The sequence below is a fragment of the Mesoplodon densirostris genome, chromosome 15, assembly GCF_025265405.1.
Source record: "Mesoplodon densirostris isolate mMesDen1 chromosome 15, mMesDen1 primary haplotype, whole genome shotgun sequence".
Taxonomy (NCBI): Eukaryota; Metazoa; Chordata; class Mammalia; order Artiodactyla; family Ziphiidae; genus Mesoplodon; species Mesoplodon densirostris.
In genome coordinates, this window is record NC_082675.1 from 21,957,182 (window position 1) to 21,977,220 (window position 20,039).

A 20,039-nucleotide genomic window follows, 5' to 3' on the forward strand; every position below is an offset into this window, starting at 1 on the left:
AAATATATTTATATATTCAAAGCTATCCCAATCAAAATTCCAGCAGGATGTCTGAGTGAAGGGAGGGGGAACTATAAGCTAATTCTAAGACATATATATGTTTTATATATTTATATAAATATATACTTGCATATACATGAATGTAAAGAAACTGGAATAGCCAAAACAATTTTGAAGAAGAACAAAGCTACAATAATTTCTAGAGTCATTAAAAAGCTACAGTTATTAAGCAATATGCTATTGTCACAAAGATAGACAAACAGATCAACAGCACCCATCACCTTGTTTCTGACAAAAGTGGCACAGAGTGCAATCTTGTGAATATATGGTGCTGGGTCAACAGGGTATTCACATGAGGGAAAAACTGAACTTTGATACCTGCCCCAAACCAAACACAAAAGTAAATTCCAGGTGGCAGCAGAGCTAAATGCAAAAGGTAAATAATAAAGCCTCACAGGAAAATATCTTCATGACCTTGGGATACATAAACATTTTCTTAAACAGGACACAAAAGGCACTAACCATTAAAGAAAGGAATGGTAAACCGGCCTTCACCAACATTGGTATGATATTGGGTAGAAAAGATAGAAACTGAGAAAGAGAGCTTTTTTTTTTTTAAATATCTTTATTGGAGTATAATTGCCTTACAATGGTGTGTTAGTTTCTGCTTTATAATAAAGTGAATCAGCTATACATATACATATATCCCTATATTTCCTCCCACTTGCGTCTCCCTCCCATCCTCCCTATCCCACCCCTCTAGGTGGTCACAAAGCACCCAGATGATCCCCCTGTGCTATGTGGCTGCTTCCCACTAGCTATCTATTTTACATTTGGTAGTGTATATATGTCCATGCCACTCTCTCACTTTGTCCCAGCTTACCCTTACCCTTCCCCGTGTCCTCAAGTCCATTAGAAAGAGAGCTTTAGTGAACAGAGACAATTCAAACAAACCTGGATAAGAAAAACACTGCTGAGGAGTCCAAGATAAGGTCTTCTATGCAGAGGGACCATAATAAGTAAAGATACAGAGGATAAAGTATAAGGCATGTTTAACAAAGTATGGCAAGTAGACTTGTATGAACAGATTATAAGGTGTTTGACACGCAAAGCAGCTGAAGAAAAGTAATAGGAAAAGGTTATGAAGGGGTTTGGACTTTATCTTAAAGGAAACAAAAATCTGTCAAAGGCTTTTAAGCAGGAAAATTACATGATCAGGACTAAAGTTTAGAAGGGAACTCAAAGAGCTCTGTAGGTGACGGACTGGATACATAAGAAACTAGAATCAGGGCAGAGTTAAAACAGATTTCACAAATTAGAATCTTTACATACTCCAGTGTGACAAGAGGTATGCAAAGCTCCTAACAAACAGCGCTTTTTCAAAGAGTATCCAGTTTACGTGAATATGTGGGGGAAAACAATTTTACACTACAATAAACACTGATGTTATACAGGCATATGCAACATTCATCATTTAAATGATGATGACAATGATAATGCCAATAATAATGCTTTTTTGAATCTTTATGTCTCAGGCATTGTTTAAAGCAAGCCCTTTATATAAACTAACTCACTTAATTCTCACAACAATAAGCAAGAAGGTACTATTAGAATAACTTCTATTTAACTACGATATAGTTATTTACTCAGACATTTTGAATTTCTATATAACTTTTTACTTTTTATTTATTTTTTAATTAAGGCTTAACAATCCCTTATATTGCTTATGATAAAACTTGGTACAACTACTTTGGAAAACTGGTAAAAATCTAATGAATCTAAACATATATACGACCAAACATTTAACAGATATAAGTGCTGATGTTTACCAAAAGATATATATGTTTATAGCGGCTTTTTCATAACAGCCAAAAATCAGAAACAACTCACATGTCCATCACACTTAGAAAAGTTATGTAATTTTCAGGGTCAGAGTAATAAATGGCCAAGCCAGAGTTCAAGCCCAAGGCTGTCTAATATCTAAGTTCACACTCTCAGCCACTACACTACACCTGAAAGAAATTATATTCCTATGGCAGTGGCTTCAGGCTATGCTCATAGATCCAGGTAGTAGACACGCTCTCTTCTTTGCTTGGAGGAGAGTGTTAAAAAGTATAGAAAGTTCTGAGAGGAGGTTACTGCAACAGTCCAGACAAAAGATGATATGGCAGAAAAGAGATTTCTTTCATAGAAAGAAGAGAACCCAGTAACAAATCAAACATGCTAGTGAGGTGGCTTGGGCAACAGGACAAATGGTGAATGCAGAAGTAGGCAGAGATTGAGGGCTAAGTCAGGCATGTTAAATTGAAGATGGGTGTCCAGGAGGCATTTGGATAAAGAAATATGAAGCTCAGGAGAGAAATCAGACTGATTTAAAAAAACTTCAGATTCATCAGCATATGTGCATATCAGAGTCCCTGAATAGAGAATAAAATCTCTAAAACAATATAATTAGTGTATTCTTCTGACAATTAATATTAGTTCACAGGAAGGTCTCTGTGTCCATCTGAAATGAATTTTGAAACTGTTAAAGCAGACAGGTTAGTTAGAATGAAAAATCCTGTGGCGAAGGTATCACCTCTGCTATTAAGTATCTGAGAATAATCGTACAAAAGAAAAACTTTTTTTTTTTTTTTTTTTTTTGCGGTACATGGGCCTCTCACTGTTGCGGCCTCTCCTGTTGCGGGACACAGGCTCCAGTCACGCAGGCTCAGTGGCCATGGCTCACGGGCCCAGCCGCTCCGCAGCATGTGGGATCCTCCCGGACCGGGGCATGAACCCGTGTCCCCTGCATCGGCAGGCGGACTCTCAACCACTGTGCCACCAGGGAAGCCCAAACATTTTGCTTTTTAAGGTAAGTGGCCAAAGTGGTTTGAGGCTGCTATCTTGCTACTTGGGAAAATCTTAAAATGTATTATAGCAAAGATGTAAGAGGCAGAAAGATGCAGCTTGGTTTTCTCACAAATCATAGCGTTCATAGTGGTTAATTTTTGCTTCAAAATGCAGCTTCCTGTATTTTATTTCAATATCAAAATAATGCAAAAGGAAAACCAAGATAAAATTTGAGGTCACAGATACAATGTAAGAGTAGAATAATCATTAAAAAGTACATCCTCTGAACTTTTTATACTCAAAGGGTATGATTGCTTTGGGGGAGAGTTCTCAAAGTTCTAACCAGTGCAATAATTAAGAGAAAAAAATTAGGGGTATAACATTAGGAAAGAAATGCACAAAATTATCATTATTTGCAGAAAGTCTGCATTACAAGAAAATCCAAGGGAATCAACAAAAAATACTGAGCTATAATGATAATTTTCACGTAGTTAATTACAAAATGTGCAAAGTAAACATCTTCCCTCTTTGGCATCAATAACTAATTTTCAGAAAAGACACAATGGAAAAAATATCCCATTTCCAACAATACATATTAAATATCTAGGGAAAAACCTCCACAAAAGTGTAGATCAGTGAGGGAAATAAAGAATAAATGAAAGAACAGACCAGGCTCTTAAATAGAAGATAAACTATTGAAACGACATCAATTTATCCATAATTAACAAGTAAATTGAATACACTTCCAGTAAATACTACAATGGGAGAGTCTCCAAAATTTAGCAAAATGATTTAAAAAATCATTTGATGGGGGACAGAGAGACAAGAATACCCTAGACATTAAAAATAATAATAATGATATGGGACTTGTAGCAGATGTAAAATATATTATAGAGCAACAATAATTAAAACTATACATTAGAACACAAATTGCCCAACTACTCAGTAGAATGATACAGCAATGCCCAGAATCAGATCAATATAAAATAACCAATATTGCAATAGAAAAACATATTTTGAGTATTCAAGATCTTTATAAAAGAAATTTTTAAAAATAGTAAACCCAGTAGTGACCAAAGAAATGCAAATTAAAACAATAAGATATCATTTTTTAAAATATCAAACTGACTTTTTAGTTTTAATAGTAATGCCTAGTGTTAGCTAGTGCAAGGAAATGAAAGCTTTTATACACTGCTTGTAGAACTGAAAACAGATACAGCCCCTCTGAGAGCAATTTAGCAATAAGTATCAGAAGCCTTAATGTGTTTTTTGCTAAGCAAGCCCACTTCTGATACATTAACCAAAAGAAATGATGAGAGATGTGTTCAAAGATTTATCCATAAAGATGTTTCTCCAGATTTTATAACACCCAAAATTTTTAAACAAACTAAATGTATAACAGTAGGGAGAAAGATTAAATAAATTATGATAAAGCCAAAGACCTTCAGTAGAACATTTAATAAAATGAAGAAATGTTTAAAAATAAGTGGAAGACAGGCCAAGATGGCATACTATCAAGACGTGGAATTCACGTCTCCTCACAACTAGGGCACCTATCAGGCACTGGTGGGGGACCACGGACACCTAAGGGGATGGGAGGAGCCCCCAGCAACTGGGTAGGACATGGGGTGTGGGGGGAGTGAATCGGGAGGAGAAGTGGAGAGGGGAAGGGACTGGCGCCCCTGAGGGGCAGCTGGGGGAAAGGAAGGGATCCCACCCCCGAAGGGGAAAACTGGAAACCACTGGGAGGGCAGAGGATCAAAAGGGAGCCGTTGCCAGGTTTCCCCTGCCCACTTAGACCCCTAGGAACCTGTTGAGTTCCTGGGCCTGATCCTCTGCCCACTGAGGACCCCGCACAGGTCCTGAGGGAGTGGGACGGAGGGAAGGGGGAGCAAAAGTAAAGGCTGGGGGCTTCCCCGGTGCCGCAGTGGTTGAGAGTCCGCCTGCCGATGCAGGGGACATGGGTTCGTGCCCCGGTCCAGGAAGATCCCACATGCCGTGGAGCGGCTGGGCCCGTGAGCCATGGCCGCTGAACCTGCATATCCAGAGCATGTGCTCCGCAATGGGAGAGGCCACAACAGTGAGAGGCCCGTGTAACACACACACACAAAAGTAAAGGCTGGACCAGGACTGGCATGACTGAGGGGTGGCTGGGGTAGGGAAGAAGTCCCTACATCCAGCAGAACCCACCCACGGTTAGGGGTCCAGTGGCAATGGGGGAGACGGTGAGGGAGGGGTGAGAAGGAACAGAAGGGAATGGGCCAGTGCTTTCCCTGTCCACTTAGGCACCGGGAAGCACCCGGGCCTAATCCTCTGCCCTCGGAGCCTCCCTCGTGCCTCGAAGAACTCAAGCCCCGCACCTACACCCCCAACCAGGTCCCCGCCTCCATACTCAGAGACCCCCTCCAATGAGCTGGGCCTAAATCCCACCCACACACCCTCACTCAGGGCCCAACCTCCAAACTCCTGAACTCCACACTCCAGAAGCCCTCCTTTCCACATGCTGCCTCTCCCCTTCTACGCAGGTCCTAAGCAGAGGCCCCGTCCACACTTGAACATCATCTAGGCCCTCTCCCACCCTAAACCCCACCCCTGCCTAAGTTCCACCCCTCACCTAACCTCTGCCCCCATAGCCAAAGCTTTTTTTCTTTTTTCCTCTTTTAGATTGGGGTTCTGTTTTACCTTGTTGATTCACTGTTGTTGATTCTTTTATATTTTTATTTTTCTAATTTTATTTTATTCTTTATACTTTGTTAGTGATCTCTCCTTTTGGCTTGTTCCCCCCCCCCCCGCCCTTTTTTCTTTTTTTTGTTGTGGTTTTCTTTTATCTTGTTGCAGTTGTTTCAATTATAGTTTTATTTTACCTAACATATTTTTTATCTTTCTAATTTTCTTTTGTTTTCTACTCTTTGATATTGTACTGCTCCTTTTTTTCTTTCTTTCTTCCTTTTTTTTTTTTTTTTATTTTTAACCGTGCCACAAAGCTTGCAGGCTCTTGGTTCCCAGGCTAGAGGTCGGGCCTGAGCTCCTGTAGTGGGAGCTCCAAGTCCAAAACCCTGGACTAACAGAGAACCTCAGACCACAGGGAATATCAGTCGGAGTGAGGTCTCCTGGAGGTCCTCATCTCAGCACCAAGACCCAGCTCTATCCAACTGCCTGCAAATTCCAGTGCTGAATGTCTCAGGCCAAACAACCAGTAAGACAGGAATACAGCACCACCCATCAAAAAAAAAAAAAAAGAAAAGAAACGACAAAAAAATATGTTACAGAAGAAGGAGCAAGGTAAAAACCTAAAAGATCAAATAAATGAAGATGAAATAGGCAACCTACCTGAAAAAGAATTCAGACTAATTACAGTAAAGATGATCCAAAATCTTGGGAACAGAATGGAGAAAATACAAGAAACATTTAACAAGGATCTAGAAGAACTAAAGAGCAAACCAACTGTGATGAACCACACAATTACTGAAAATAAAAATACCCTGGAAGGAATCAATAATGGAATAACTGAGGCAGAAGAACAGATAAGTGAGCTGGAAGACAAAATGGTGGAAATAACTGCCAGGGAGCAGAATAAAGAAAAGAGAATGAAAAGAATTGAGGACAGTCTCAGAGACCTCTGGGACAACATTAAACGCACCAACATTCGAATTATAGGGGTCCCAGAAGAAGAAGAGAAAAAGAAAGGGACTGAGAAAATATCTGAAGAAATTATAGTTGAAAACTTCCCCAATATGGGAAAGGAACTAGTCAATCAAGTCCAGGAAGCACAGAGAGTTCCATAAAGGATAAATCCAAGGAGAAACATGCCAAGATACATATTAATCAAACTATCAAAAATTAAATACAAAGAAAAAATATTAAAAGCAGCAAGGGAAAAGCAACAAATAGCATACAATGGAATCCCCATAAGGTTAACAGCTGATCTTTCAGCAGAAACTCTGCAAGCCAGAAGGGAGTGGCAGGACATATTTAAAGTGATGAAAGGGAAAAACCTACAACCGAGATTACTCTACCCAGCAAGGATCTCATTCAGATTCGACGGAGAAATTAAAATTTTACAGATAAGCAAAAGTTAAGAGAATTCAGCACCACCAAACCAGCTTTACAACAAATGCTAAAGGAAATTCTCTACTCAGGAAACACAACAGAAGGAAAAGACCTACAAAACCAAACCGAAAACAATTAAGAAAATGGTAATAGGAACATACATATTGATAATTACCTTAAATGTAAATGGATTAAATGCTCCAACCAAAAGACACAGATTGGCTGAAGGGATACAAAAACAAGACTCATATATATGCTGTTTACAAGGGACCCACTTCAGACCTAGGGACACATACAGACTGAAAGGGAGGGGATGGAAAAAGATATTCCATGCAAATGGACACCAGAAGAAAGCTGGAGTAGCAATTCTCATATCAGACAAAATAGACTTTAAAATAAAGACTACTAGAAGAGATAAAGAAGGACACTACATAATATCAAGGGATCAGTCCAAGAAGAAGACATAACAATTGTAAATATTTATGCACCCAACATAGGAGCACCTCAATACATACGGTAAATGCTAACAGCCATAAAAGAGGAAATCGACAGTAACACAATAATAGTAGGGGACTTTAACACCCTACTTTCACCAATGTACAGATCATGCAAAATGAAAATAAATAAGGAAACACAAGCTTTAAATGACACATTAGACAAGATGTATTTAATTGATATTTATAGGACATTCCATCCAAAACCAACAGAATACACTTTCTTCTCCAGTGCTCATGGAATGTTCTCCAGGATAGATCATATCTTGGGTCACAAATCAAGCCTTAGTGAATTTAAGAAAACTGAAATCGTATCAGGGATGTTTTCCAACCACAACACTATGAGACTAGATATCAATTACAGGAAAAAATCTATAAAAAATACAAACACATGGAGGCTAAACAATACACTACTAAATAACCAAGAGATCATTGAGGAAATCAAAAAATACCTAGAAACAAACAACTATGAAAACACAACAGCACAAAACTTATGGGATGCAGCAAAAGCAGTTCTAAGAGGGAAGTTTATAGCAACACAATCCTACCTCAAGAAACAAGAAAAATCTCAAATAAACTACCTAACCTTACACCTAAAGCAATTAGAGAAAGAAGAACAAAAACACCCCAAAGTTAGCAGAAGGAAAGAAATCATAAAGATCAGATCAGAAATAAATGAAAAAGAAATGAAGGAAACAATAGCAAAGATCAATAAAACTAAAAGCTGGTTCTTTGAGAACATAAACAAAATTGATAAACCATTAGCCAGACTCATCAAGAAAAAAAGGGAGAAGACTCAAATCAATAGAATTAGAAATGAAAAAGGAGAAGTAACAACTGACACTGCAGCAATACAAAGGATCATGAGAGATTACTACAAGCAAATACATGCCAATAAAATGGACAACCTGGAAAGGATTAATCTCCAAAATTTATAAGCAGCTCATGCAGCTCAATAACAAAAAAACAAACAACCCAATCCAAAAATGGGCAGAAGACCTAAATAGACATTTCTCCACAGAAGATATACAGACTGCCAACAAACACATGAAAGGATGCTCAACATCTTTACTCATTAGAGAAATGCAAATCAAAACTACAATGAGATATCATCTCACACCAGTCAAAATGGCCATCATCAAAAAATCTAGAAACAATAAATGCTGGAGAGGGTGTGGAAAAAAGGGAACACTCTTGCACTGCTGGTGGGAATGTGAATTGGTACAGCCCCTATGGAGAAAGGTATGGAGGTTCCTTAAAAAACTACAAATAGAACTACCATATGACCCAGCAATCCCACTACTGGGCATATACCCTGAGAAAACCATAATTCAAAAAGAGACATGTACCAAAATGTTCATAGCAGCCCTATTTACAATAGCCCGGAGATGGAAACAACCTAAGTGTCCATCATCAGATGAATGCGTAAAGAAGATGTGGCACATATATACAATGGAATATTACTCAGCCATAAAAAGAAACGAAATTGAGCTATTTGTAAGGAGGTGGATGGACCTAGAGCCTGTCATACAGAGTGAAGTAAGTCAGAAAGAGAAAGACAAATACTGTATGCTGACACATATATATGGAATTTAAGAAAAAAAATGTCATGAAGAACATAGGGGTAAGACAGGAATAAAGACACAGACCTACTAGAGAATGGACTTGAGGATATGGGGAGGGGGAAGGGTAAGCTGTGACAAAGTGAAAGAGCGGCATGGACATATATACACTACCAAACGTAAGGTAGATAGCTAGTGGGAAGCAGCTGCATAGCACAGGGAGATCAGCTCGGTGCTTTGTGACCGCCTGGAGGGGTGGGATAGGGAGGGTGGGAGGGAGACACAAAAGGGAGGGGATATGGGAACATATGTATATGTATAACTGATTAAATTTGTTATAAAGCAAAAAATAATAAATAAATAAATAAATAAATAAAATGGACAACCTGGAAGAAATGGACAAATTCTTAGAAAAGCACAGCCTTCCAACACTGAACCAGGAAGAAATAGAAAATATAAACGGACCAATCACAAGCACTGAAATTGAAACTGTGATTAAAAATCTTCCAACAAACAAAACCCCAGGACTAGATGGCTTCACAGGTGAATTCTATCAAACATTTAGAGAAGAGCTAACACCTATCCTTCTCAAACTCTTCCAAACTACAGCAGAGGGAGGAAACTCATTCTACGAGGCCACCATCACCCTGATACCAAAAGAAGATAAAGATGTCACAAAAAAGAAAACTACAGGCCCATATCACTGATGAATATAGATGCAAAAATCCTCAACAAAATACTAGCAAACAGAATCCAACAGCACATTAAAAGGATCATTCACCATGATCAAGTGGGGTTTATCCCAGGAATGCAAGGATTCTTCAATATATGCAAACCAATCAATATGAAACACCATATTAATAAAGTGAAAGATAAAAACCATAGATAATCTCAATAGATGCAGAAAAAGCTTTCGACAAAATTCAACACCCATTTATGATAAAAACTCTCCATAAAGTAGGCATAGAGGGAACCTACCTCAGCATAATAAAGGCCATTTATGACAAACCCACAGCCAACATCACTCTCAATGGTGAAAAACTGAAACCATTTCCTCTAAGAGCAGGAAAAAGACAAGGTTGCTCAGTCTCACCACTATTATTCAACATAGTTTTGGAAGTTTTAGCCACAGCAATCAGAGAAGAAAAGGAAATAAAAGGAATACAAATCGGAAAAGGAGTAAAACTGTCACTGTTTACAGATGACGTGATACTATACGTACAGAATGCTAAAGATACTACCAGAAAACTACTAGAGCTAATTAATGAATTTGGTAAAGTAGCAAGATACAAAATTAATGCAGAGAGATCTCTTGCACTCCTATACACTAATGATGAAAAATCTGAAAGAGAAATTAAGGAAACGCTCCCATTTACCACTGCAACAAAATAAATAAAATACCTAGGAATAAACCTACCTAAGGAGACAAAAGATCTGTATGCAGAAAACTGTAAGACACTGATGAAAGAAATTAAAGATGATACAAACAGATGGAGAGATATACTATGTTCTTGGGTTGCAAGAATCAACATTGTGAAAATGACTATACTACCCAAAGCAATCTACAGATTCAATGCAATCCCTATCAAACTACCAATGGCATTTTTCACAGAACTAGAACAAAAAATTGCACAGTTTGTATGGAAACACAAAAGACCCCGAATAGCCAAAACAATCTCGAGAAAGAAAAACGGAGCTGGAGGAATCAGGCTCCTGGACTTCAGACTATCCTACAAAGCTACAACAATCAAGATGGTATGGTACTGGCACAAAAACAGAAATATAGGTCAATAGAACAGGATAGAAAGACCACAGAGAAACCCATGCACACATAGTTACCTTATCCTTGATAAAGGAGGTAAGAATATACAATGGAGAAAAGACAGCCTCTTCAATAATTGATGCTGGGAAAACTGGACAGCTACATTTAAAAGTATGAGATTAGAACACTCCCCAACACCATACACAAAAATAAACTCAAAATGGATTAAAGACCTAAATGTAAGGCCAGACACTATAAAACTCTTAGAGGAAAACATAGGCAGAACACTCTATGACATAAATCACAGCAAGATCCTTTGTGACCCACATCCTAGAGAAATGGAAATAAAAACAAAAATAAACAAATGCAACCTAATGAAACTTAAAAGCTTTTGCACAGCAAAGGAAACCATAAACAAGACGAAAAGACAACCCTCAGAATGGGAGAAGATATTGGCAAATGAAGCAACTGACAAAGGATTAATCTCCAAAATATACAAGTAGCTCATACAGCTCAATATCAAAAAAACAACCCAGTCCAAAAATGGGCAGAAGACCTAAATAGACATTTCTCCAAAGAAGATATACAGATTGCTAACAAACACATGAAAGAATGCTCAACATCATTAATCATTAGAGAAATGCAAATCAAAATTACAATGAGATATCATCTCACACCGGTCAGAATGGCTATCATCAAAAAGTCTACAAACAGTAAATGCTGGAGAGGGTGTGGAGAAAAGGGAACCCTCTTGCACTGTTGGTGGGAACGTAAATTGATACAGCCACTATGGAGAACAGTATGGAGGTTCCTTAAAAAACTAAAAATAGAACTACCATACAACCCAGCAATCCCACTACTGGGCATATGCCCTGAGAAAACCATAATTCAAAAAGAGCCATGTCCCACAATGTTCATTGCAGCACTATTTACAATAGCCAGGACATGGAAGCAACCTAAGTGTCCACCAACAGATGAATGGATAAAGAAGATGTGGCACATATATAAAATGGAATATTACTCAGCCATAAAAAGAAATGAAATTGAGTTATTTTTAGTGAGGTGGATGGACCTAGAGTCTGTCATACAGAGTGAAGTAAATCAGAAAGAGATAAACAAATACCATATGCTAACACATATATATGGAATCTAAAAAATAAAAATAAAAAGGTGAACCTAGGGGCAGGACGGGAATAAAGACATAGACGTAGAGAATGAACTTGAGGACACGGGGTGGGGGAAGGGTAAGCTGGGACGAAGTGAGAGAGTGGCATGGACATATATACACTACCAAATGTAAAATAGATAGCTAGTGGGAAGCAGCTGCGTGGCACATGGAGATCAGCTTGGTGCTTTGCGACCACCTAGAAGGGTGGGATAAGGAGGGTGGGAGGGAGATGCAAGAGGGAGGGGATATGGGGATATACATATGCATATAGCTGATTCACTTTCTTATACAGCAGAAACTAACACAACACTGTAAAGCAATTATACTCCAATAAAGATGTTAAAAAAAATAAGTGGAAAATATTAATGAAAAAACAAGTTAAAACAATATATAATAGGATTTCAGTTCTTGTGTGAAGACATATGAACAATTATAACTGCATATATGATCAAAAGATTATACCCAAAATATTAATAGGATGGTAAGCTTACAGTTGGTTATTTTCATGTATTTCTTACGTAATTAGATAAAACTAATAAATATCACCTTTTAAAAAAACCATGGGGACTTCCCTGGTGGCGCAGTGGTTAAGAATCCGCCTGCCAATGCAGGGGACGCGGGTTCGAGCCCTGGATCCGGAAGATCCCACATGCCGCAGGGCAACTGGGCCTGTGCACCACAACTACTGAGCCCATGTGCCACAACTGCTGAAGCCTGTGCACCTACAGCCCATGCTGCACAACAAGAGAAGACACCGCAATGGGAAGCCCGAGCACCGCAATGAAGAGTAGTCCTCACTTGCCGCAGCTAGAGAAAGCCTGCGTGCAGCAATGAAGACCCAACGCAGCAAAAATAAATAAATAAAGTTCAAAACTCAATTTAAAAAAAAACCAAGAATCTTTGACTATATATATAATATATATAATAGGATGGTGGAAAATATCTGTTCTTTGCTAAAGGAATAAATTATCTTATCACTCAGCAAAACATGACTTATCTGCTGACCAGGTTTTAGAACCCCATATGGCAATTTCTACATCTCACTTGGGGGCCAGCTTGATTTCTACCTGTTTCACAAAGCTTCCTCAGGTCTATATCAGTCTCTGTTTCCTCTGGAATTCCAGAATCTTGGCAGCAATTGAGTGTTCTCCTTTTTAATACCTATCACAACCCTATGTCCCTAATTAAAAGTCTTTCTAGCTTATCCAGTAATCAAGCTAATATATACACCTCAAAGTTTAGGAAAATGTGGTATAAATTCAGCTCTTGACATATTTATAGCTATCTGTCCCTACACTAAATGGCTCTATCTAGATACTGATGCTGTTTTAGTTTTTAAACCTGGCTCTCACTTCTTAATGCCATCAGTATATCTGCCTCTAGAAATCCGAGCCCTTTTGTCATTCTCTTAACATCAAGAAATCAGATAATCTGGCTTATAAGAAATGTTTGTAAACTAAGAGTAAATAGGTAAAGAGAAAAGTGTTTAGGCAACTCTCCTGAGAATAAAATTGCCAAAAATTCACCGCCCTTGGAGCTTTCAAAGGCTTTTTTCTGATACCCATGGATGAGAGAGACTTTCTAGGAGTCCAGTTTTCCCAAGGGGAGATTCCAGCATGCCACTGAAGTAAAGGTTTTTTTCTTTCCCAATTCCTTTCTAGTGCCTGACTGTGTTATAGAGACATGAAGATGCTGGGTCATTTAAATAATATAGTTAATCTCCATAACGTCCTACAGTGACATTCTGAGATGTAAATGTAACTAAATATATTTCCCAACACATAGATTAATTCATGAATTTATTGTTGCCTCTGCTATTAACTTCATTCTTATTTATAATATTATATTACTACTACCATTTATGAATTCCAGGTACCATGCTAGGTACTTTACATGTATTATTTATAATCCTATCACAGCTGTGTATGGAATAAACAGAATCGTCATTTTCTAAATAAGAAATACGAGGCAAAGAGAAGTTAAATAATAACTTCCCCAAGATCCCCGAGCCAGGAAGAACTGAAGCAGGGATTCAAATCTGGGTCTGTCTCCTACCAAACCCCACCCTCTTTCCACTCTGCAGGCACCATCATGTTGCATCTACTGGATATCAAGTTTCTGAGAATATTTCATTTCATTTATCTAGAAAAGACAAGGATGATATTTCTCTATCATTACGATTCAGGTCTCTCAGTGAGACTTAACATGCTTCTACCACCAGAGTTAAAAATCCACCAAAGAAACAATTTGAAGGATTCACAGCAATAATACTCCATCTCAGATAAAGCATAATGTGTGCTTCTTTAATTTAATGAATATATCATAATGATATAGCTTTTTGCTAATTTTACATATATCCATAGCACATTTGAAGAGAATAAGAACAATGTATCTGACCAAGCTGTTAGATCCTGAGGTCAGAGACCATGTCTCATTTACCTCTATATCCCCAAGTCCTGTATGTGATAGATGTTCAACACCTCATTGTTGATGAAAGTTAGAAGCAATGATTATCAACTCCTGAAAGTAATATTTTAAGATACCTAAAACATTTTGAGCAGCAAAAAAAGACCCCATGTTTCAAAAAAACTGGTTTTGGTCTGCAGGTAAACTTCCTACCTCTCGATCCTTGAGTTTCATGGCAAGCACCAACTGATGCCTGTGGTTAGTGAGAGCCTCCCGGTAGTTTCCTTTGGAGAAGAATGCAGAGCCCAGATTCCCATGAGCTCGGCATTCTCCTGTCTGGTCACCTGAATTGGGTTTAAAAAGAAAAAAAAAGATAAAATTTATCTAGGTTACAGCATTATTTATAATATATAATGGCCATCCTAATTCAAGAGCCACAGATTTACTAGCTAAGATTTCACTTGCCTTCTTCTCTTCTTCTAAAAGACTCTATGTAGGAAGTTATGGTCCTAGAAGTTAAATCTCTGGACAACTGTTATTGATGTTATAACATACAACTGCAGTCAGGGACATAAGTGTTCTGGAAATGAGAGGTCATTGCTTTGTTTCTGAACAACTATCAGCTTGTTGGTTCAGTCACTTTACTCCACACCTACCATAATATGTTGCTTCTTTACAAGTATGCTGATGGTAGACTCACCATATCTCTTCTCTTACTGCAATCCTGCAAGTCCTTGAATAATCACTGTGATGATTATCATAAACCACATTTTTTTTTAAATGAGGAAACAGCAGCACAGAGATTAGGCAACTTGCTGAAGGTCACACAGCTAGTTAAGTGGCAGCGCCAGGATTCTAAACTCAGCAGTCTGGCTCCATAGTCCACAGTCTTAACCACTGCACTGCACTATTTTGTCCAACAAAATGATGGTGCATTCTAATGTAGGCAAAAATGAAAATTAAGGTGAAAGATTCACCCACAAATCTATCATTTGAGATATTAAATCTGTGAGCCCATATCTCTGAGGAGGCAACGAATATGTAATCCATATCTTTTGGCCTTTTGGGAGCTTGATACCTTGTTAAATGAAAAGCCCTAAAGACCTAAGTACTCTAAAACAGAGAATGTTCCCGAGGTACAATCACTTTTCATTGCACATATTACTCCCATTCACGTCAGGTTAATCAGCTTTCTTCATTTCCTTTCTGTACTGAAATAAAGGAGAAAAGCATAACTCTACCTAAGGTCTTGGCTACATCCAAGTCCTGCTGCATGTATCCAGTGCTCTTCTCTGTGTTTCCGAGAGACCAGTAAGCACTGCTCAGCGCAGAGAAAACGGAACCTCTCAGTTTGAGGCTGCAGGTGCCAATCTTCAGAGCGGCTTCTAAGACAACCACAGAGGCCCCATGATGGCCAGCTGTCAGGAGTTCTTGCCCAACCACAGACACGACCACAAAGGGACTCTTGTCCAGTTTCATTTTCTGAAGCTGTTGATAAGTGGGTTCGAGGGAGTCTGAAGAAAAACAAAAGAAAATAAGAGAATGTAGGCTTATACACAAAACAATCTTTTCCAATACGCTCTAGAAACAAATGTTTATCGTACCTTTTTATGGCCTGTTTCAGGTATAAACTCTTCAGCCTTCCGATCTAGCACCACCCTTGCTGTCCACTCATTCATACGACTGGGTAACACCAATGTCTTTCCAGTAATTTCCTTACACCACTTTCACATGCATACGCCACACTAGTCCTCTCTTCTGGTCTTTCTTTGATCAGGACCCACCACTTTCCCTGAATGGTTCTCCCTTATCTGACCTCCTGCCCTCTCAAAATATCACAGGCACATCACTCAAGTCCCACCCCTACTATATACAGGCAGACCTCAGAGATGCTGTGGGTCTGCTTCCAGACCACTGCAACAGAGCAAGTATTACAAGTATCACATGAAATTTTTGGTTTCTGTGCATATCAAGAAGAAAAAAGAAACCGTCTGAGTTTACTAAGGTAAGATGAAAGACAAAATTAATGTTTATCTCATTTTATTTTCATGTTGTGGAAAGGACACAGATTAGGGGTCAGGAAGCCCCAGGGAGATTCTTTACATCTGAAGCTAGGCTTCAAAGTGGATGACCTCTAAGCTCCTTCTTCCTCCTCTTCTTTTGTTTTTTTTTTAAAAGACTGTTGCAGAGCTAATGACTATAACCTTGCAATGAGGTAGCACTTGTAACACCTTTGTTGTTAGCTTTCCTGAAAAACTGTTTCACATTAGTTGTTCCACTGTGCCTATGTGAAAAAAAAAACGATTGAAAGGTTGGTCTCTTTAAACTGTGAATCTCTCAGCCAACAGTACTGCATTAAAATGTAATTTTTACAATGTATGACTTCAAATCCCCACTTGCCACTAAGGAGCTCTCATCCGAATCAGCATTACCACAGAAACCTCGAAACCTATTGGTGCCTAAAGCATTTTTCCCTTCAATCAGATCACTAAACAGCGAACAAAGAACGTTTTTATACCTATCAAGATGCAAGCAGTACACAGTACCAGTAAACGCTTGCTAACCAATAGGGTTACATGCAGGCACAAGAGCCCAGGAAGTGCTAGAACAGGAAAAGAACAATGCCATACTGAAATAACTGTGAGCAGAATTTTGGTGGTACCCACTGATGGATTTGGCAGCCAGTGATGATCATACATTAGCATCCCACTGGCCAATTAGCAGAAGCAAAAATAACAGAATTTTGGAGCTGAAAAGACCTTGAAAACACCCTTATTTTATTTATTTATTTAAGTTATTTATTTATTTATTTATTTATTTTTGCGGTACATGGGCCTCTCACTGTTGTGGCCTCTCCCGTTGCGGAGCACAGGCTCCAGACGTGCAGGCTCAGCGGCCATGGCTCACAGGCCCAGCCACCCTGAGGCATGTGGGATCTTCCCAGACCAGTGCATGAACCCGTGTCCCCTGCATCGGCAGGCGGACTCTCAACCACTGCGCCACCAGGGAAGCCCTAAATTTATTTATTTTTATTTATTTATTTTTTTGGCTGTGTTGGGTCTTCGTTGCTGTGCGTGGGCTTTCTCTAGTTGTGGCGAGTGGGGGCTACTCTTTGTTGTGGTGTGAGGGTTTCTCACTGCGGTGGCTTCTCTTGTTGTGGACCACAGGCTCTAGGCGTGCGGGCTTCAGTAGTTGTGGTGCGTGGGCTCAGTAGTTGTGGCTCACGGGCTCTAGAGCGCAGGCTCAGTAGTTGTAGCACACGGGCTTAGTTGCTCTGCGGCATGTGGGATCTTCTCAGACCAGGGCTCGAACCTGTGTCCCCTGCATTGGCAGGCATATTCTTAACCACTGCGCCACCAGGGAAGCCCAACACCGTTATTTTAGAAATGAAGAATCTGAGTGTTTAAGTATTGAGTATTCACGCAAGGTCAGATAGCTTGGGACAAAGCCAAGACAAGTACCTATTGCAGGGCTCTAAGTCCAGGCTCTCTGATACCATACCAGGCAAAATTCTTGTTCACACAAGAAGTCAATTCCAGCTGATTTTAAACAGAGAAGAGATGCACTGAGTGGCTACTGGGAAGGGTGGAAAACCAGGCCTCCAGACCCACAGTCAAAATCATGTCACAAAAGCTGCCTGGTGAAGGCAACATCACCACTGCAAGTAAACACAGGACACTGCAGCTTGTAATTCTGCCTCCACCACTACTAAATGCCACCCTTGGAAAACGGATGTCACTATTGCCACCTGCCACCACTGGAACAAATTCTGTATATCCTTTCTTCTTTCAGCCTTTAGCTCCTAACTCAAATGTGGAGTACCAGCTGCAAAGGAGGATGCGAAAATTAGGATCTGATATTTTCAAATTTTATAGTGGAAGGCAAGGAGGCAGAAGTAAAAGACAGGGAGTTCCCAAAACACAGGAAGAGTGTTCAGACACAGATGGCACAAAATGACTGATGGCCAGCAAAGATTCTACTTTTCAGCTGGTGATTTTTTTAAGCATTGCAACCATGGTTAAGTTAAAAAAAAGAGCCATCCAATAGAGCCTCTAAAACTACACAAGAGTAGAAAGAAGAGAGCACATTGCCACAGTTAGAGGACCAACGGAAATACCTGGAAGATTTTCAAAAGAAAAGGAAATCTTCATTTGTACAAATTTTTACTAAATAAAAATGAAACAGAAGGATTAAGAGGTAAAAGATCAAATTTCCATTTGTAGTACACAGGGAAGAGACTACACATATATAAAAAGATAAATTATAATGCAAGCTCAAGTACAGTATATGTTATAAGAGTTTGGAAAAGGGAATGATTATCAAGGGTAATCAGAAAGCTTCATAAAAACAGAACCTGATTTCTTAAAGAAGAGGTAGGACTTAGACAAGTCTTTGTACTTTTTTCTGTGAGTAGAGGGTATTTTAGGCAGAAGGTTTGTCCTAAACAAAGGTGCATGGAATGAAAGATAGGTACATGGAATGAAAAGGAATGATGAACAAGGCAGCTTGAATGGCCCAGAGAATATTTATGGGGAAGGAAGCGGATGTGGAATAACACAGAAAATACTGAGCTAAGGATAAAGAGACCTGGATTTCAAAGCCACATAACCTTAGTTTCCTCACTTTGTCAAATGTATCACAATTATGATTGTGGTGATGGCTACATAAATCTATACACGTTATAGATAAGTATATGTCAATATTAAATACATATGTGTATATACATGCAAATGTATCTATGTTTGCATCTATGCATGTGTGAAGATATATACACGAAACGTCCATTTCACTTGACGTAAATTTTAAAAAATTTAATGTCAAACTTCTCTGCTTTGGGCTGTAATTACGTCTCATTTGTCCATATTCACTTATCAGAAGGTCTGGTTAGCAGTTGTACACTCATTTGATAAATAAAAGTGGTAAGATAAGTTTTTTTAATGTATAAAAACTATATAGGCTACAGAGTGAAGTTAAGTCAGAAAGAGAAAAACAAATATCATATATTAACGCATATATGTGGAACCTAGAAAAATGGTACAGATGAGCCGGTACGCAGGGCAGAAACAGAGACACAGACGTAGAGCACAAATGTATGGACACCAAGGAGGGAGAGTGACGGGGGCGGGGTGGTGGTGGTGTGATGAATTGGGAGATTGGGACTGAGATATATACACTAATATGTATAAAATAGATAACTAATAAGAACGTGCTGTATAAAAAATAAATAAAATAAAATTCAAAAATTCAAAAAAAAAGAAAAAAAAACTGTATAGGCTGGATTAGGTGATCTATAAGATTCTTCCCAACTATACTATTCTATGATTCTAAGTCCTATTCTACAGTAAATTTAGGCTGTTAGCAAAAGGACTAATTGTGTGATTTTCTCAGGCTAGATGGAACAGAGTTTTGGCAGCCTGTAGATGTAAAGATGTTTTTCTTTATAGAAATCATGCATAATATATAAAATATCCAATGTCAAAACAACTTCATAAGAATGTAAAGGCACTTTGCAACAATCATTGAACACCAGTTATGTGCTTTCAAAATGTAAAGGCTTTAAGAATTTAAGATAAACAAAGTCACATTTCCTGACACCTGAAAACCTTGTAAGAATGTAGTACAGGCTAATAATAAACAAATAATCACACTCAGCTAAAAGATATACTATATTTATTTCATCAGTTCTGCACATTGATTCACACATTAACATTTCTGAATTTGAGATTTAATGTCCATGAACTCAATGGTGCCTCACAATGGTTGGT

At 38.7% G+C, this 20,039-nt stretch overlaps 1 protein-coding gene across 3 annotated transcripts in view; it reads right to left on the reverse strand.

The window, feature by feature from the left end:
- TTC28 (tetratricopeptide repeat domain 28) overlaps positions 1–20,039 on the reverse strand; it is a 598,643-nt gene that overhangs the window by 266,965 nt on the left and 311,639 nt on the right. For all 3 annotated transcript variants that reach the window (XM_060119074.1, XM_060119076.1, XM_060119075.1), the window contains 2 exons: positions 15,516–15,788; positions 14,488–14,618 (listed from right to left, as the gene is read on the reverse strand). In XM_060119074.1, the coding sequence (XP_059975057.1) occupies positions 14,488–14,618; positions 15,516–15,788 (404 nt within the window). The remainder of the gene's footprint in view (positions 1–14,487; positions 14,619–15,515; positions 15,789–20,039) is intronic.